This window comes from Chelonia mydas, chromosome 23 (assembly GCF_015237465.2).
Source record: "Chelonia mydas isolate rCheMyd1 chromosome 23, rCheMyd1.pri.v2, whole genome shotgun sequence".
In the NCBI taxonomy this organism is placed as follows: Eukaryota; Metazoa; Chordata; order Testudines; family Cheloniidae; genus Chelonia; species Chelonia mydas.
This window is the reverse complement of record NC_051263.2, coordinates 17,975,549-17,994,142: the sequence shown is the minus strand read 5'-3', so window position 1 is coordinate 17,994,142 and position 18,594 is coordinate 17,975,549. Positions and strand designations below refer to the sequence as shown.

General features: G+C 67.6%; 2 protein-coding genes across 7 annotated transcripts; both read right to left on the bottom strand.

Annotated features, from left to right (window-relative positions):
* Positions 1–217: 217 nt before the first annotated feature.
* LOC119564931 (rho guanine nucleotide exchange factor 3) lies at positions 218–10,987 on the bottom strand. 5 transcript variants are annotated; one of them, XM_037888577.2, is made up of 13 exons: positions 10,849–10,987; positions 9,092–9,253; positions 8,371–8,428; positions 7,406–7,477; positions 5,896–6,000; positions 5,518–5,670; positions 5,025–5,087; positions 4,063–4,159; positions 3,799–3,875; positions 3,034–3,291; positions 1,656–1,826; positions 1,029–1,197; positions 218–767 (listed from the first exon to the last, which is right to left on the bottom strand). In XM_037888577.2, exons 2-13 carry the CDS (start codon positions 9,124–9,126, stop codon positions 574–576), a joined length of 1,452 nt encoding a protein of 483 aa, XP_037744505.1. In that variant the 5' UTR covers positions 9,127–9,253; positions 10,849–10,987; the 3' UTR covers positions 218–573. The 5 variants fall into 5 exon arrangements, with proteins under 5 accessions (XP_037744505.1, XP_043390330.1, XP_043390329.1 ...); XM_043534395.1 differs by having other exon boundaries at positions 218–763; XM_043534394.1 differs by having other exon boundaries at positions 7,406–7,474.
* On the bottom strand, positions 8,371–18,585 carry LOC102934082 (adiponectin receptor protein 1). Of its 2 annotated transcripts, none has more exons than XM_037888579.2 (9): positions 18,532–18,585; positions 17,317–17,513; positions 17,062–17,214; positions 14,488–14,659; positions 13,375–13,561; positions 12,791–12,978; positions 12,264–12,457; positions 10,849–11,955; positions 8,371–8,428 (listed from the first exon to the last, which is right to left on the bottom strand). In XM_037888579.2, the coding sequence occupies exons 2-8, from the start codon at positions 17,347–17,349 to the stop codon at positions 11,827–11,829; spliced, it is 1,056 nt and encodes a 351-aa protein (XP_037744507.2). In that variant the 5' UTR covers positions 17,350–17,513; positions 18,532–18,585; the 3' UTR covers positions 8,371–8,428; positions 10,849–11,826. The 2 variants fall into 2 exon arrangements, with proteins under 2 accessions (XP_037744507.2, XP_043390338.1); XM_043534403.1 differs by lacking the exon at positions 18,532–18,585 and adding an exon at positions 17,833–17,947.
* Positions 18,586–18,594: the final 9 nt, after the last annotated feature.

Here is an 18,594-nt window from a genome sequence, read left to right as displayed (position 1 = left end):
CTGCTCCCGCCCTGGCCCCACCCCTCCCATAGGCCCCACCCCCAGTGTAGGGGGACCCAGTGTCCCCCCTCCGGCCCCGCCCCCCGGGGGCAGGCAGGGACCCCTCCCCCACGACAGGCACAGCTGGGGGGGCAGCTCGGGGTGCCTCCCTCGGCTGGCGGCAGCAGTAGCCTGTTACCCAGCTGGGGGACACACACAGGAATCGGGGCCCGGCCGCGACCATCACAGGTTTATTGGCAGCTGGTCACAGAAAGGCCAGTGGGGGTACAGGGCAGCGGGGACACGCAAGGGCCCCCCGCAGAGGGGCAGCCCCTGGCCCCCCCACTCCCACTCCAGGGCGGCCAAGGGGCACCTTCGTCTTCCAGCCGCGGGAGGGGAGACGGCCCGAGAGCAGCCCACGCGGGGTTAAGGCCCTGGGCCGCAATAAATACGGGAGCGGGGGGTGGACCCAGGAGTCCGGGGAGAGATGGAGAAAGACGAATCCGGCTCGGCGGGACGGAGGGACCCGGGCGTCCGGGCGGCTCGGCTCTCAGCTCCGCGTGCCGGTGACCTGGAGCCGGGGGGGAGCCCGGCTCAGGTGTGGTCCATGGGGGGGTCGCAGTCCAGGCGCAGGGCGGCCAGGGGCCCCAGGCTGCCGTCGAGCTCCGGGGGCGGGCGGGCGGCCAGGGCCTGGCGCAGGCGGCTCAACCACTGCTGCTTGTCGAAGGCGTCGGCCGCCTGCAGCGTGTGGGCCCGGGCCCCGGCGCTGACCCGCAGGCAGCTCCTGCCTGGGGGGAAGGGAGGGGAGGGGGGTCAAATGGGGGGGCTGCCCCGCTACCAGCCAGCCCCAGCCCCTAGCCCCCCATCCCAGTCAGCCCCTCCCCAGTTAGACTGTCCCTCGCTTGCCCCCCACCCAAGCCAGTCCCCCCCCCAAGCTGACCCCCCACCCCAACCAGCTCCAGCCTCCAGCAGCAGGCGTGAACCTGGGGGGCAGGGATCCCAGTGGGGGATGGGTCAGGGGAATCCCAGCAGAGCGGGGGGGCACCTACCGCGCTCACGCAGGGCCCCCCCAAGCCGGGCCCCCCCGTCAGGCAGGTCCTGCACCTCCAGCTGGCCGACGGGCAGGGGGGGCCCCTGGAGCTGGAACACGACCTGCTCCCCCTGCAGGACGGGCCGGGTCAGCGCCAGCGCCTCCTGGAACAGGAACACATGCAGCCTCTGCAGGGAGAGGGGGGTCAGGACACCTGGGTTCCTGCCCCGGCTCCGGCAGGGGAGTGGGCTCTAGTGGTTAGAGCGGGGAGGGAGGGGCTTGGAGCCAGGACTCCTGGGTTCTCTCGCTGTAACCCAAGCTCGGAGATAGTTTCCCCGCCCCCTGGCACCCCCCAATGCCCAGCCCCCGGGCACCTGCCAGTGCCCATCCCCTGCAGTGCCCCACCCTATGGCAACCCCAGCCCCCCAGCCCCCTGCCCCCCAGTGCCTGGCCTCTGCCCCCCAGTGCCCAGCCTCCTGCCCCCTGGCACCCTCCCAGCACCCAGCCCCCCCCAGTGCCCCACCCTATGGCGACCCCAGTGCCCAGCCCCCTGCCCCCCAACCCCCCTGCCCGGCTCCCCACGGCACCATGCCCCCTAGCGCCCAGCCCTGGCTGAGGGGCGGCGCCCGGGGCGGGAGGCCGGTACCTGCCCCTTGCTGTTGCGGAGGTCCCCGTGGCAGAGCAGCAGGCTGGAGCGGTCGATGCCGGGGTGCCGGGGCGCCCCCTCAGGGTAGCTCAGCCGTTGCTGGTAATACCGGCACTCGGCCTCCCCCGTCTTCCTGTTGATCAGCCCCACCAGGTCCTGGGCCAGCGCCACCTGCCCCCATGGGTCACCGGTCAGCGGGGTCCTCGCCTGTCCTGCGGGGCGCTCGGGGACCCTCTGCCCCCACGGTGCTGCCCCCTCCCTGCAGGGTGCATGGGGACCCTCTGTCCCCCCCCCACGGTGCTACCCCCTCCCTGCAGGGTGCATGGGCACCCTCTGTCCCCCCCCCCCCCCACGGTGCTACCCCCTCCCTGCAGGGTGCATGGGGACCCTCTCCCTCCCACCCCATGGTGCTCCCCCCTCCCTGCAGGGTGCATGGGGACCCTCTGTCCCCCCCCCCACGGTGCTACCCCCTCCCTGCAGGGTGCATGGGGACCCTCTGTCCCCCCCCCCACGGTGCTACCCCCTCCCTGCAGGGTGCATGGGGACCCTCTGTCCCCCCCCCACGGTGCTACCCCCTCCCTGCAGGGTGCATGGGCACCCTCTCCCTCCCACCCCATGGTGCTACCCCCTCCCTGCAGGGTGCATGGGGACCCTCTGTCCCCCCCCCCCCCACGGTGCTACCCCCTCCCTGCAGGGTGCATGGGCACCCTCTCCCTCCCACCCCATGGTGCTACCCCCTCCCTGTGGGGCGCATGGGCACCCTCTGCCCCCCCACCCCATGGTGCTACCCCCTCCCTGTGGGGCGCATGGGGACCCTCTGTCCCCCCCCCACGGTGCTACCCCCTCCCTGCAGGGTGCATGGGCACCCTCTCCCTCCCACCCCATGGTGCTACCCCCTCCCTGTGGGGCGCATGGGCACCCTCTGCCCCCCCACCCCATGGTGCTACCCCCTCCCTGTGGGGCGCATGGGCACCCTCTGCCCCCCCACGGTGCTACCCCCTCCCTGCAGGGTGCTCGGGGACCCTCTGCCCCCCCACCCCATGGTGCTACCCTCTCCCTGTGGGGCGCATGGGCACCCTCTGCCCCCCCACCCCATGGTGCTACCCCCTCCCTGCAGGGTGCATGGGGACCCTCTGTCCCCCCCCTACGGTGCCCACCCCATCCCTGCAGGGTGCATGGGCACCCTCTGTCTCCCCCCACGGTGCTACCCTCTCCCTGCAGGGTGCATGGGGACCCTCTGTCCCCCCCCCCACGGTGCCCACCCCCTCCCTGCAGGGTACATGGGCACCCTCTGCCCCCACCTCCCCCTCTTTGTGGTATTAACCAACCCCTCGCAGTGGGAGGGGGTCCCGTCCCTCCCCCACGCCCTGGCTCTCACCGCCCGCTGCAGGGGCGCCTGGTCGGGGTGCTCGGGGGGCGTCTGGCGCAGCACCTCCCGCAGCAGCAGGGGGTACTTGACCAGGCGGCTGCGGGGCAGGTCCAGGAAGCTCCAAAGCTCCAGCTTGCGGCTGAAGGCCGACTCCTGGCACAGGCGCAGGAATTCCCCCACCGCCGGCTCCTGCTTGCGGCGGTCCAGCCGCGCCTTGGCCCACACCTGGTGGCAGCAGTAGGATTCGTAGGCCCGCAGCCCGGGCAGCTGTGGGGGGGAGACGCCAAGAGAGGGGGAGCCGGTCCCAGTCACAGCCTGCGCTGGGGGGCAGGGTGGGGGGGCTGCCGTTCCTGACACCCACACACACCAGGCCAGGAGTCCCCATCCCCCTCTCCTGTGGGGCCACATTCCCCGCTCCCAGGCTGGGCTGGGGGGTCCAGTTACACCTCCCCCTCCCCAGACACTAGACAAAGCCCCACTGCCCAGCAGGGGGAACCCCTCCCCCCACCCTCTTCCCTCCTGGGGGGGGAGTCTCCCCATTCCTGGTTCCCCACCCTCCCCCATTTCCTCCTGCCCCTCCCCCACCCAAGCCCCCGCCCCTCCCCAGTATTCCCCACCTCCTTCCCTCAAACCCCTTGTCCTTCCCCTCGGCCCCCCATGTCCATCCCCCTCCCCACAGCTCCTCCCCCAACCCCATGCTCCCCCCTCCTAACATCCCCAGCCCCATAGATGTCACCCCCCCATTGACCCCAGCCTCCCCCCCCCAGGCCTTACCCAGTCCAGCAGGGTGGGTCCCAGCTCAGGCACCGTCCCGTCCTCCTGCCTCAGACCCAGCAGCCGCCCCAGCAGGTCTGCAAAGGGGGGGGGGGGGGTCAGTGCAGGGATCAGGCCGTAGGGCGAGCAGCCTCCTGCGGGGGCGCCAGGACGGGGGGAAATAGCGGCAAAGTGGACTCCCACCCATGGGGCAGGGAGCCTCCCCCGCACCCAGCCGGCGCCGCGCTGCCCCCCAGCGGCGCCCGGCGGAACTGCAGCCTGTACCTTCGTGCAGCGGCGCCAGGGAATCCAGGGTCCCGAAGATCTCGCGCAGCTCGGCCTCGGGCAGGATGGCCAGCGTCAGCATCGGCTCGTAGTAGTTCTGCAAGGGGCAGGGGGTGAGCGCGCCCCCCACAGCCCCCCACATCCCTCCGCAGCACAGCACCCCCCGCTTCCTCCCACTGCCCAGCGCCCCCCCCAGCCCCCCCAATTCCCCTGCAGCACAGCGCCCCCCACATCCCTCCGCAGCACAGCGACCCCCGCTTCCTCCCACTGCCCAGCGCCCCCCACAGCCCCCCCAATTCCCCCACAGCACAGTGCCCCCCACAGCCCCCCCAATTCCCCCACAGCACAGTGCCCCCCACAGCCCCCCAATTTCCCACCACAGCACAGCGCCTCCCGCTTCCTCCCACTGCCCAGCGCCCACCACAGCCCCCCAAATCCCTCCGCAGCACAGCACCCCCCGATTCCTCCCACTGCCCAGCGCCCCCCACAGCCCCCCAAATCCCTCCGCAGCACAGCGCCCCCCGCTTCCTCCCACTGCCCAGCGCCCCCCACAGCTCCCCAATTTCCCACCACAGCACAGCGCCCCCCACAACCCCCCACATCCCTCCGCAGCACAGCACCCCCCGCTTCGCCCCACTGCCCACAACCCCCCTTTGCCCCCCAATCTCCTGCTGCACAGGACCCCCCACTGAGCCCCCCGCTTTGCCCCACAGCACAGTGGCCCCCTCACTGAGCCCCCCAACAGAGCACCCCCTGCTGAGCCTCCCACAACGCTGAGCCCCTCTCTGCCCCCCGCTGGGACCCCACCTCCCAGCGCCATAGCCCAGCAGCATAGCACCACCCCCGCTGAGCCCCCCCTGCTTCCCCCGCAGCACAGTGCACCCTGCTGAGCCCCCCACTTCACCCTGCTGGGACCCCACCCCCCAGCGCCGCTCATCTAGCGGGGGGGGGGGGGAAGGTACCTTCTTCACCAGGTTCAAATCGGCGACCAGTTGCTGCTCCCCCTGCATCAGCTCGAAGATCACCTGGGGAGGGAGGGTCAGGCTAAGCCCCCAGATACCCCCATGGTACCCCCCCACCCCGCTCCCAGCCCTGCCCCCGCCTGGTTCCTCCCTCCCCACCTGCCCCCAGCCCCGCCCCCACCTGAATCCTCCCGCACCTGCTCCCAGCCCCACCCCTGCCTGGCTCCTCCCCCAGCCCCAGCCCCGCCCCGAGCCTGGCTCCTCCCCCACCTTGCTCTATGCCCCACCCCCGGCTGACTCCTCCCCCACCTGCTCCCAGCCCTGCCCTTAGCTCCTCCCCCACCTTACTCCATGCCCCGCCCCTAGCCTGGCTCCTCCCCCACCGTGTTTCATGCCCCACCCCCGCTACTCCACCACCTCCTTCATGCCCCACTCCCCAGGCTCCTCCCCTTGCCTGCTGGCCCCGCCCCCTGTGCCTGGCCCCGCCCCTCACCTCCTGGCGTTTCACCTCACGGGCCGAGAGCTCCTCACTGACCCGATCGAAGGTCTCGCTCCAGAGTTTGCTGCTGCGGCGCCGGCAGCCCCCGGCCCGGGGAGGCGGGATGTAGCCTGGGGGGCGGGGCTCCGTCTTAAAGCTGATGGACCTCTGGGGTGTGAGGGGGCGGGATGGACAATGATTGGCTGAGAGTGGAATATGGACCCCGCCCCCCTTCACCCATCTCCCAGGGTGCCCCCTCCCGCCCAGCCCCGCATCCCCATCCTCAGGGGACCCCCCATCTCACCCCCTCCCTCTGCTGGAAGGGGCTGGCGACGGCCCTGCTCTGTGTGTCCTGGCCCCCATAGTGCCGGGATGAGGGGGATCCCTGGGTACCTGGATCGACTGGCTCAGGCGTTTCAGGGGTGTCACCTTGGCCGAGGGGGGCCCCGGGGCCGACAGGGTCTTGGCGACAGGTTTCACCCGCTTGGTGCAGGGCTCCTGGGGAGGAAAGCGGTGAGGGGGGGGGGTGCCACCAGGCCCGGCTCAGCACTGCGGGGGCTGGACCCAGACAATGGGCCCCCGGGAACTATTTATAGACCCGGCTTCCTGCCACCAGCAAACAATCCAGGGGCTTCCGGGCAGGAAAAGAGAGAAACAGACCAGCTTTGGTGTATCCCCCCTACCCCCCAGCTCCTCCGGTGCCCCTCACTCCTGATCCTCAGCCCCTGCTAGCCCAGCCCTGGTGTATCCCCCATGCCTGCTGGTGCCCCTCACTCCCGGCCCGCAGCCCCTGCTAGTCCAGCCCTGGTGTATCCCCCCTGCCCCCCATCTGCTGGTGCCCCTCACTCCCGACCCGCAGCCCCCGGCTAGCCCAGCCCTGGTGTATCCCCCATGCCTGCTGGTGCCCCTCACTCCCGGCTAGCCCAGCCCTGGGCTCCCCCCAGCTCTACCGGTGCCCCTCACTCCCGGCCCGCAGCCCCTGCTAGTCCAGCCCTGGTAAATCCCCCCTGCCCCCCGTCTGCTGGTGCCCCTCACTCCCGACCCGCAGCCCCCGGCTAGCCCAGCTCTGGTATATCCCCCATGCCTGCTGGTGCCCCTCACTCCTGGCTAGCCCAGCCCTGGTGTATCCCCCATGCCTGCTAGTGCCCCTCACTCCCGGCTAGCCCAGCCCTGGGCTCCCCCCAGCTCTACCGGTGCCCCTCACTCCCGGCCCGCAGCCCCGGCTAGCCCAGCCCTGGTGTATCCCCCCTGCCCCCCGTCTGCTGGTGCCCCTCACTCCCGACCCGCAGCCCCCGGCTAGCCCAGCCCTGGTATATCCCCCATGCCTGCTGGTGCCCCTCACTCCCGACCCGCAGCCCCCGGCTAGCCCAGCCCTGGGGGTGCCCCTCACTCCCGACCCGCAGCCCCCTGCCCGCTGAGCCCTGGGCTCCCCACTGCAGGGGATGGGGAAGGGGTCATGGAGGGGATGGGGGAGGGTCCCACTGTGACACCACGTCTGTCTGCTCAGCCAATCTGCTGTCAAGGAGATGCCCCGCACTCCACGCCTCAGCCAATTGCAGAGCGGGGTGAGGACTTCTCCCCTATGTATAGGGTCCTTCTCCCTGCAGCCAATCACCACGCTCCGTTCCTCCAAACCCGCCCCCTGCCATGGCACAACCAACCACAGAGAAACTCCGCCCCCCTGCCAGCAAGCTGACCACACCCACTAGCCAAAGAAGCCCCGCCTACCGCTATGATTTAAAGGGGCCAGGCCAGAATTCAACCATCCCGGGGGGGGGGGGGGGGGATCAGTGGGAATGAAGGGGGACAGTGTGGGGGGGAAGAGGTACTAGTGGGCAGATAAGGATGAAATGACGGGGAGCTAGTCGGGGGAGGGTCTGTCCCGGCAGAGGGAGGGTCTCACCTTGTCATCAGAGGTCTGGGGCTCAGGCCCCTGCTGCCCCATGCCAGGCACCCCCTGCTGCTTCCGTTTCTTCTGCCAGAGAGAGAGGGGGGTCAGAGCCAGATTTGGGGGGACCCTGCCCCATCTCCCAGACCCCCATCCCCACGGCCACCCCATCCCGTCTCCCAGACCCCCTGTCTCCGTCCCCACAGCCACCCCACCCCACCCCATCTCCCAGACCTCCTGTGCCCATTCCCACGGCCACCCCAGCCCAGATTTCCCACCCCTAGACACCCCACCCCACCCCCAGATCTCCCAGACCCCCTGTGCCCATCCCCACGGCCACCCCACCCCAGATTTCCCACCCCTAGACACCCCACCCCACCCCCAGATCTCCCAGACCCCCTGTTCCCATCCCCATGGCCACTCCACCCCACCCCCAGATCTCCCAGACCCCCTGTGCCCATCCCCACGGCCACCCCACCCCAGATTTCCCACCCCTAGACACCCCACCCCCAGATCTCCCAGATCCCCTGTTCCCATCCCCATGCCCACCCCACCCCATCCCCAGATCTCCCAGACCCCCTGTGCCCATCCCCATGGCCACCCCACCCCAGATTTCCCACCCCTAGACACCCCACCCCCAGATCTCCCAGATCCCCTGTTCCCATCCCCATGCCCACCCCACCCCATCCCCAGATCTCCCAGACCCCCTGTGCCCATCCCCATGGCCACCCCACCCCAGATTTCCCACCCCTAGACGCCCCCCCCCCAGATCTCCCAGACCCCCTGTTCCCATCCCCACAGCCACCCCCCCCACTTCCCAGACCCCCTGTCCCCATCCCCTCAGCCCTCCCATCTCCCAGACCCCCATCCCCACAGTCACCCTGCCCCATCTCCCAGAACCCCTGTCTCTGTCCCCATGGCCACTCCACCCACACCACAAAGCTCCAACCTCCACTCCAGCCTTGCCCTCCCCCACTCACCCCCGAGCCCTCGGACAGGGACCCTGAGGTCTGGGATCGCTCCCGATGCACCGGGGACCTGCAAACACACCGGGAAGGGGGTTACAAGAATGGGGTGCTGTAAGCTTCCTTCCAGAAGTGCCATGGGCACCCACAGTCCCTGCTCCCCTGGGGTGCTGCGAGCTTCCTTCCAGCAGTGCTGTGGGGACACATCAAGAATGACACCCCCCAACAAACTTCTCTGAAGTTTGGTGCTACGTTATGGGGAACTGTAATTCCCCTGACTACCCCGGATGTCGCGAGCCTGGGGAGGCGCAAAATTGGGTGAGTTATTCTGGGCTGTGTTGGAGCGGGGGGGGGGGGGGGGCTGAGAGCCAGGACTCCTGGGTTCTCTCCCCAGCTCTGGGAGGGGAGTGGGGTCTACTGGGTTACAGCAGCGGGGGCTGGGAGCCAGGACTCCTGGGTTCTCTCCCCAGCTCTGGGAGGGGAGTGGGGTCTAGTGGTCAGAGCGGGGGGGCTGGGAACCAGGATGCCTGGGTTCTCTCCCCAGCTTGGGGAGGGGAGTGGAGTCTCCTGAGTTACAGCAGAAGTCAGTGCCCCTTTTCTGTGCCTCAGTTGCCCCTGGGAGGGGATAATTCGGAATCCCCTGCTCTGTGCAGCATCCGCCCCTGTCTTTGTGGGGTGAGGAAGGTGCAGAATTTGGTACATTTCCCTCCTCCCCACCCCCCCGTGTCCCTCTTACCATGATTCCTGCTCCGCCAGCCCCTCCTCATCCATGGTCGCTCAGCGCATCCCTGGGCCCCCCTGCACCTGCCGCCTGCTCCCCTCGGCCCCCCAGGGCGCGGGTGGCTCGACACCAAGTCCCTGAAGCCAAGAGGCGCTTCCGTCCCTGTGGTTTCCTGCGCTGGGGGAGGCGGGGGGGGCCAGTTCCTGTGTTTGTAGCGATTCCACCAAGGGTGCTGGCCCCACACTGCCCCGCCCAATGGCGCCCCCCAGTGCCCGGCCCTGCCTGCCAGGGGAGAGCACTCCCTGCCCAGCTCCCCACCCGGCTCCCTGCCCCCCAGCACCCCCCAGCGCCTGGCCCTGCCTGCCAAGGGAGAGCACCCCCTGCCCAGCCCCCTCAGCCTGCCGCATGGCGCCCCGGCTTCGTTCTGCAGCTTGGGCAGGAGACAACCGCCTCCGTGATGCTCACCCACTTCCTTCCACCTCTCACTCCCCTCCAGGCAGGTCAGCCACAGACACGAAACAGACTACAGATGCAAGTTCTCTGCAGCAGCGCCCACCCCCTGCACAGAGACGGTTGGCCTGGCGCTGAGATGCAGCCATCTCTGGGGTGGGGCAGCTGGCGACCAGCTGCACATAACACAGCAAAAGGACAGGTGGGTCTCCCAGCGTTGAGATGCAGCCACCTCTGGGGCAGGGCAGCTGGGAACTGCCGCACATAAAGCCGCCCAAGGTCTGCCATGCAGACTCCAGCCAGGCCGGGGGCCAGGAGAGAACTTATTTTCCTTATAATGTTTCCAGCTTCTAGGAATTTATTACAATAGCCAGGAAAAAAAATAACCAGGCTACGAAAAGCAACAGGGCTCTGGGGTGGCTCTGAGACATGGCTGGGGAAGGGTGGGGGGCACAGCTGTGCTTTGGCTTGGTACCGTGCCGGGGGGCCTGGCAGATGGGTTCCCCCATCTCCACAGCAACCCCACTGGGTGGGGTCCCTTTGCCCCAGACAGCCACCTCCTTCCCATACTGCCCTATGCCCCACCCTGCCCCACTCTGCAAATCCCCCCGCATTGCCTCAAGCCCCCCATATCCTGATCCACAGCCCCCCAAAGTCCCCTACCCCGCCCTCCAGTTCTCCACCCTGTCCTTGTTCCATGCCCCCTCTCTGGTGCCCCCCCAGGTGCCGGCGGGAGCTGGGGCTCCACAGCATGGATAGAATGGATGCCCCTGCAGCCCCTTGCCTGGCACCAAGCCCACCACTAGCCCCCACTCCCCTCCCCCAGCTGTGGAGAGAACCCAGGAGTCCTGACTCCCAGCCCCCCCTCCCCGCTCTAACCACTAGCCCCCACTCCCTCCCCCAGCCGGGGAGAGAACCCAGGAGTCCCAGATCCCAGCCCCTGGCTCTAACCCACCAGACCCCACTCCCCTCCCCCAGCCAGGGAGAGAACCCAGGAGTCCTGGCTCCCAGGCCTGTCCCCAGTCACTCAGGCTGGCTTGGGGCGAGCAGGGGAGAGAATATTTTGGGCTCAACCCCACCCCCTGAGCAACTCTTAAAGGGGCAGCTTCTTCTCTATCCCCCCCCGCCCTGCCCGCCCCAGTCCTCCACAAACAAGAACTACACGCCTTTCCAAGAGGGGACACGCCCAAGTTTCTTAAAGGGCCAGAGACTGAGAAATTGGGGTGGGAGATTAAGCTAAAAATAGGTGCAGTGAGTTGCTAAATACCGCCCCCCCCACAGTGCAACAGGGGAAAAATACGGGGCAGGCACAACAAAAATACCAGGTAATGTCCCCTTTAAAAGAAGCCACGCCCCCTTGGCTTGATTGGCCCACACAAAGTGGGATGAATCAGTCTCTGTCATAGGCCACGCCTCCCATGTTGCGATTGGTCAGTTAGTGATCGCAGTAACATCTCCGTGGTGCGATTGGTTGGTTACTGTGTGACATCACAAGTCCATGGCATGAGTGGTTGGTTGGTGTCTGAGGCCACACCCCCTGTGGTGTGATTCGTTGGTCAGAGTCTTAGGTCACGCCCCATTTGGGGCAATTGGTCAGTCAGGATCTGATATCACTACTCCATGGTCTGATTGGTTGGTCAGGGTCCAAGGCCACACTCCTAGTGGGCCAATTGGTCAGTTGTCATCTGAGGTCCCGCCTTCTGTCATGTGATCGGCTGCTGGAGGACAGGCTTGGTTGGCCTGTGAGGCCCTGAATCCAGTGCTGGGATTGGTCGGTTGGTGTTAAAGGCGGCAACCTCCCCTGGCGTGATTGACTGGTTGAGGCTGGGATTGGTTGGTCGGTGCCAGAGGCCACGCCTCCCGTGGCCGCACTCCTCCACTGGCATCTGAGGCCACGTCCTCTGGGTGGATCTGGTCGCTCGGCACCCGGGGCCACGCCCCCCGGGGTGGGATCTGGTCGCTCGGCACCCGGGGCCGGGCCCCCCGGGGTGGGATCTGGTCGCTCGGCACCCGGGGCCACGCCCCCCGGGGTGGGATCTGGTCGCTCGGCACCCGGGGCCGGGCCCCCCGGGGTGGGATCTGGTCGCTCGGCACCCGGGGCCACGCCCCCCGGGGTGGGATCTGGTCGCTCGGCACCCGGGGCCGGGCCCCCCGGGGTGGGATCTGGTCGCTCGGCACCCGGGGCCGGGCCCCCCGGGGTGGGATCTGATCGCTCGGCACCCGGGGCCACGCCCCCTGGGGTGGGATCTGATCGCCCGGGGCCAGGCCCCCCGGGGCAGGATCCGGTGGGTCGGGGGGGGTCACAGCACAGTGCTCTTGGTGCAGGTGCCCCCCAGCGAGGAGCGGAAGGCCTGGAGCTGGGAGACCCCGTGGAGGTGGACGCCGGCGCCCGCCACCACCAGCACGTGGAAGATCTGGTGGGAGTGGAACTGCGGGATGGGGGAGAGAATGGGGGAGGGGTGAGCCTGGCTTCGCCCACCTCCCCTGGCAGGAGCAAGCCAGGCCCCGCCCCCTCCCTGGGCACCCACCTCCCCCAGGATGGGGGTAAGGATCAGCCTGCCCCACCCAGGGCACGGGTTAGGGACACACAGAGCCTGGAGCAAGGCTGCGGAGAGAACCCAGGCATCCAGGCTCCCAGCCCCACTCTGCTCTGACCACTAGACCCCTCCTCCCCTCCCAGCCCTGGGAGAGAACCCAGGCGTCCGGGCTCCCAGCAGGCCGTGCGGGGAGGACTCACCCAGATGTCGCACTTGCCGGGGAAGAAGCGTTCGGGCACGCGGGCGGCGTACACCACCGCGCCCAGGATGTAGAGCAGCGCCATGAGGAAGAGCCAGCCCATCTGCCCGGCCGTCACCGCCCGCACCGGCCCCTCGGCCAGCATGAAGTGCAGGGTGGGCACCAGCCCGCTGAGCCCCAGACCCAGAAACACGCCTGCCGCCGGGCAGAGAGAGGGGTCAGAGCGTGTGCCTGCCTCCAGGTGCCCCCTGTGCCTGGCCCACAGCCCCCACTGCCTGCCTCCCCGGCGGCCCCCTCTGCCCACTGCCAGCCGACCCCCGTGCCCTGCGCCCACTGCCAGCCGCCCCCTGTGCTCTGTGCCCACTGCCAGCCCATGCCCAGCCCCCTGCCCTCCCAGCCCCCCTCTGTGTCCAGCCGCCCCCTGCCCCCACTGCCAGCCCCCTGCCACCTCCTGTGCCCAGCCCCTTATCCCACTGCCAGCACCCTGTGCCCTGCCCCCTGCCCAGCCCCTCCAATCCAGGCGCTCACCTGCCCGCACGGCGCGGTACTGGGGCGTGGCGAAATGGTCCCACTGGGACACCGTGATGGCCGTGACCCCCAGCGCGCAGACGATGATGAGGTAGATGAGCTGGGGCTGGGGCGAGCAGTAGAAGGAGTAATACAGCCAGGGCACGAAGCTGCCCACGATCAGCAGCGTGATGCCTGAGTAATCCAGCCTGCGGGGACAGCAGACATGACTCCCCTCCCAGAGCTGGGGAGAGAACCCAGGAGTCCTGGCTCCCAGCCCCGGCCCTGCTCTAACCCACCAGACCCCGCTCCCCTCCCAGAGCCAGAGAGAGGACCAAGGAGTCCTGGCTGCTCCCCGTTCTAACCAGTAGGCCCCACTCCCCTCCCAGAGCCAGGGAAAGAACCCAGGAGTCCTGGCTGCCCCCCACCTCCCCGCTCTAACCACTAGGCCTCACTCCCCTCCCAGAGCTGGGGGGTGATCTAAAAATTCCTGGCTCCCAGCCCCGACCGGGCCACCCCAGATTCCACTTCCTTTCCTGAATGGTGGCTAGAAGAACCCGGGCGTCTGGCCTGGCAGTGCCCCGCCCCCGGGGCTGGGTGCTCACTTGGAGAAGGTGCGGGACACTCTCTCCGAGTGGCAGTACACCGTGTGGAAGAGGCAGGAGAAGCAGAGGCAGAGGGTGGCCCCCAGGAAAAACGTCCCGAAGACGACCCGCTCCTGGACGGGGGCCCTGTAATTCATGTTGGGGCTGAACATGTAGCCAATGCCCAAGACGAGGAAGAAGAGGGCGCCTGGAATGGGAGGAGAGGAGAGTCCAAATGCAACCACCTCTGGGGCAGGGCAGCTGGGGAACAGCCGCACATAACGCCACCTGGGGACGGCTCGCCTGGCACGGAGATGTTGTCACGGAGTCCCCAGGCGATGCTCTGGAACTGCTCCCCATGAAGCCAGTCAGGACTTTGGGGAAGTTTCCTCTCTGTGAGCAGCCTGTTTACAGGACACACAGCTCACACGGCTTCCACCTCCCTGGGTCTGACCTCGGAGCATTTAGCATCCTCTGCCCCTCCGTGCGCTTCCCCCAGCGAGTCCGCCAAGGCGGGATCCTGGGGGGGCCAGAGGGTCCTGCCCCCCAACTCCGCAGTCAGACGTGACTCTCAGCCAGCCAGTAAAACAGAGGTTTATTAGACGACAGGAACATGGTCTAACACAGAGCTTGTAGGTGCAGAGAACAGGACCCCTCAGCTGGGTCCATTTTGGGGGGCAGTGAGCCAGACAACCCCGTCTGCCCTTCACTCCATGTCTCCAGCCAGCCCCAAACTGAAACTCCCTCCAGCCCCCCCTCCTCTGGGCTTTGTCCCTTTCCCGGGCCAGGAGGTCACCTGATTCCTTTGTTCTCCAACCCTTTAGCTTTCACCTTGCAGGGGGGAAGGGCCCAGGCCATCAGTGGCCAGGAAACAGGGTGTCGGCCCTTCTCTGTGTCCAGACCCCTGCACACACCTGCCCTCTAGGGCTCTGCAACGATCATACACCCTTATCCCACCACCTAGATACTTAAGAACTGCCTAGGGGAAACTGAGGCACCCCCACACTATTCAGAGGAAACATTAAGAACAGTCCCACTTCGCCACAGATGTGCCCATCGAAAACACAGCTGGAGCATCCCTGCTGAGCCCTCGCCGCCCTCCCCGCCGCCTCCGGATGCCTGGGTCCCACTTACCGATGAGGTGTGTCCAGATGTTGCCGGTCTCTGTGTGCAGGCGGAAGATGCTGCGGAAGCAGGCGCGGAAGGAAGGCATGGGCGGACGGTGCCCGTGGAGAAGGAAGTCGTTGTCCTTCAGCCAGTCGGGCAGCACATCGTGGGGGAAGACCCTCCAGCGCCCCTCCCACACCTGCAGAGAGAGCCGGGATAGAACTCAGGAGTCCTGGCTCCCAGCCCCCACCCCAACTTTAACCACTAGACCCTTCCTGCCCCTCCCAGAGCTGGGGACAGAACCCAGGAGTCCTGGCACCCAGCCCTCCCCCCGCCTCGCTCTAACCACTAGACCAATGGTGGGCAAACTATGGCCCGGGGGCTGCATCTGGCCCTCCCAACGTTTTAATTTGGCCCTTGAGCTCCCACCGGGAAGTGGGGGTCTGGAGCTTGCCCCGCTCCGGCACTCCAGCTGGGAAGCAGAGTTGGGGTCTTGCCCCATTTCGCACGGCTCCTGGAAGCAACAGCACATCCCCGCCTCCAGCTCCTATGCGTAGGTGCAGCCAGGGGGCTCCGCACGCTGTCCCCACCCCAAGCGCCACCCCACAGCTCCCATTGGCCTGGAATCACAGCCAATGGGAGCTGCAGGGGCGGAGCCTGCGGACAGGGCAGTGCGCAGAGCCGCCTGGCCATGCCTCCACGTAGGAGCCGGAGTTGGGGACATACCACTGTTTCCGGGACCTGATTGAGGTGAACCTGCCCCCCTGGCCCCCTCCCGTGCCTCAACCCCCTGCCCCAGCCCTGATCCCCCTCCGGCCCTCCAAACCCCTCATCCCCAGCCTCACCCCAGAGCCCACACCCCCAGCCGGAGCCCACCCGCCCCGCAACCCTCAATTTCATGAGCATTCATGGCCTGCCATACAATTTCCATACCCAGATGTGGCCCTCAGGCCAAAACGTTTGCCCTCCCCTGCACTAGACCCGCCCCTGCCCCTCCCAGAGTTGGGGAGAGAACCCAGGAGTCCTGGCTCCCAGCCCTGGGCAGCTGCTTGCCTTTCTCCAGACCTCATCCTCCTCAGTGCTGGTGCTGGCGTCTCTGGTTGCTTTCCTGTCCCTGCTCCCCATGGTCCGGTGGGGCCGGCTGGGCCCAAGCGCCGAGCCCGGTGGGGCTGGGGATCGTGCTGCCACCAAAGCCCCAACCCCTTTGCCCCCCTCCAGTCCTGCCGATCAATCCCCTCCCCTGGCTCTGGGGTGGGCCCTGGCATGGCCGGGCAGAGACCCCAGGAGGGTCCTGCCACCAGGGGTAGCTGGGATGCTGTCATGGGCAGGCTCAGGGAGGCCAGGCAGCATGGCTGGGCTGCTGAGGTCACAATGCCCCCTGCCAGCCCACTGTGCCACGTCCTGAGCCCCTGCGGGCAGCTGGCCCATGGGCAGGCACAGGGCCCGGCCAGGACACCCCGAGCCCCCAGGCGGCCCCTACTGGCCCAGGGGAACAGGACAGGTGGGGACGGAGGGGCTGCAGAGCCGGAGAGAGACTGGAAATGCTGAGAGGTGCGGGGGTAAGAGGAGGGACGGCATCCGCATGGATGGATGGATTTGCAGGCATGCTCAGGGATGGAGAGACGGACGGAGGGATGGACAGGAACGCCCAGTGATGGATGGACAGATGGATAGACAGACGGATGGGAATGCCCAGTGATGGATGGACGGACAGATGGACAGACGGACGGGAACTCCCAGGGGTGGATGGACAGATGTATGGACGGGAACGCCCAGTGGTGGATGGACGGATGGATGGATAGATGGACGGGAGTGTCCAATGATGGATCGATGGATGGACAGATGGACGGGAATGTCCAATGAGGGATGGACGGATGGGAACGCCCAGTGATGGATGGATAGACAGATGGACGGAAACTCCCAGTGATGGATGGATGGACGGATGGACAGACGGACGGGAACGCCCAGTGATGGATGGATGGACAGATGGACAGGAACACCTAGAGATGGATGGACAGACGTATGGACGGGAACGCCCAGTGGTGGATGGACGGATGGATGGACAGATGGACGGGAACGCCCAGTGGTCAATGGACAGATGGATGGACAGATGGATGGGAACGCCCAGTGATGAATGGATGGACGGATGGACAGGAACACCCAGTAGTGGACAGATGGACGGGAATGCCCAATGACAAAGAGGGAGATGGACAGACAGACGGACATGCTCACAGACGAAGAGCTCAGGCAGTAGGAGGGGCCCTCCCAGAACAGCTCCTCCCCTCCCCTCCCCATCCTCTGCTGCACAATGTCATCCCCACATGGACGGAGAGCAGGGGAGCAGGCCCCACATCGCTACATCTAGGGGCCCCGTGCTGGGCTTTCCCCAAACCACCCCCAAACTCGTGACCCACACCCCTGGCACTGGAACAGAGAGAGCACAAACATGGTACAACTGACTGGGCATAGCTGTGTAGCAGTCCTGGATCCCAGCCCCCCCGCTCTAACCACTAGACCTCACTCCCCTCCCAGAGCTGGGGAGAGAACCCTGGAGTCCTGGCTCCCAGCTCCTCCCCCCAACCACTGCTCCGTGCCACTTACCTTAAAGACAAACTCCTCCACCCTCCCCATGGCTTGCTGGGCCTGGAGCGGCAGTGTGAGGACTCGCATGGGGTCTGCGTCGTCTGGCTCCTCAGCTCCCCACTGCACAGCGGCCCCCCAGCCCGCCGGCTCGGCCCCTACCTCCGCCCCCTGCTGGAGAGAAGGGCCGAGATGCAACCGAGGCAGCGGCTCCCATCCAGCCCGAGGGTGGGGGGCTGGGTGGATCTAGGGGTCGCCAACTAGTCCCATGCTCACCTGGCTAGTGTCCTCCCCCAACAGGGGTCCCATCTCTGCCAGCGCCTCTGGCCCCCCACGTATGGGGCCACTCCTGTGCGGACGCCACAGGGGAAAGGGGGAGCCAGGGGAGGGTCCCGGCCTTTGCTGCTGCCTCCCCCCCAGGCCCACAGCCCAGTTCAGATGCTCCTGCCTGCCCGCCTCATGGTCCCGTCGGTCTGGGCGGGAGGGGGAAGCAGAGCATGAGCCCCTGGGTCTACCCAGAGCCCCCCATTGAGCCCGCCCCCAGTGCCCTCACCCCCCACGGCCTCCTGCCCCCATTGCCCCACCCAGAGCCCCCCATGTCCCAGCCCCCCACCAGCCCCCAATCCTCCCACACTGCATCCCAGTCCCACCAGCCCCCCACCCACCTTTCAAGCCCCGATCGCAGCCCCACAACCCCCCACCCACTATCCTCCCGGTAGCCCCCACATATCCCAGCCCCACACTACCCTCAGAGCCCCCCCCCCCCAGTCTCTCAAAGCTGTTCCAGCGCACCTGCTTCCCAGGTTACTCCCCACATCCCTGTGCTCCACTGCCCCACACCACACCCTATGGCCCTGGGTCCCCAACTCCCACAGTCTACATCCAACCCCCACCAGCCTCCCCTTCCCTTCCAGAACCTCCTCCATGCCCCAGTCAGACCCCCTCCTCACCCCCAGCCCCCCCCATCTCAGGACTCCAGTCTGCTCCTGCCTCCAGCCCCCCACTTTCCCCATCCCCCTGCCTCCAGCTCCCATCATCCCACCTACTCAGCCCCCCTCCCTCATCCTCCCACCTACCCCACTGCCCCATCTCAGACCCCCTGCCTCCCCTTGGCACAGCCCCAATAGCTCTTAGGCCCCCACCCCCCCACCAGGGCCCCATCTCAGGCCCCCAGCTTCCCCACCCCCTTGCTTCCAGCCCCCCAACAGGGCCCCAGTCTCCAATCCCCTGGCTCCAATCCCCATCCTCCCACCAGGCCCCCATCCCCTGTCTCAGGACCCCAGGCCCCAACCTCCCATCCCCCTGCCTCCAGCCCCCCACCAGGCCCCCAGCCTCCCATCCCCCTGCCTCCAGCCCCCCACCAGGCCCCCAGCCTCCCATCCCCCTGCCTCCAGCCCCCCACCAGGCCCCAACCTCCCATCCCGCTGCCCCCAGGCCCCCAGCCCTCTGCCCTATATCTGCCCCCCCATCTCTCCGCCTCCCCCCCCTCACCCAGCAGCCCTGGAAGCAGCAGCAGCCAGAACCCAATCCCCGCCCCTGTGCCCAACGTCCTCT

Bases quoted from the DNA above. Each gene is read 5' to 3' on its own strand.
- LOC102934082 (XM_043534403.1), bottom strand. From the start codon at position 17,857: ATGTGGGGAGTAACCTGGGAAGCAG. The intron at 17,215-17,316 runs GTGAGCATGGGA...CCTTCTCTCCAG, and splicing joins TGGGGGAGGACACTAGCCAG to CAGGGGGCGGAGGTAGGGGC. The intron at 14,660-17,061 runs GTAAGTGGCACG...CTCTCTCTGCAG, and splicing joins TGGAGGAGTTTGTCTTTAAG to GTGTGGGAGGGGCGCTGGAG.
- LOC119564931 (XM_037888577.2), bottom strand. From the start codon at position 9,126: ATGGATGAGGAGGGGCTGGCGGAGCAGGAATCATG. The intron at 8,429-9,091 runs GTAAGAGGGACA...GTGTGTTTGCAG, and splicing joins CTGGCGGAGCAGGAATCATG to GTCCCCGGTGCATCGGGAGC. The intron at 1,827-3,033 runs GTGAGAGCCAGG...CCATGGGGGCAG, and splicing joins AGGCGCCCCTGCAGCGGGCG to GTGGCGCTGGCCCAGGACCT.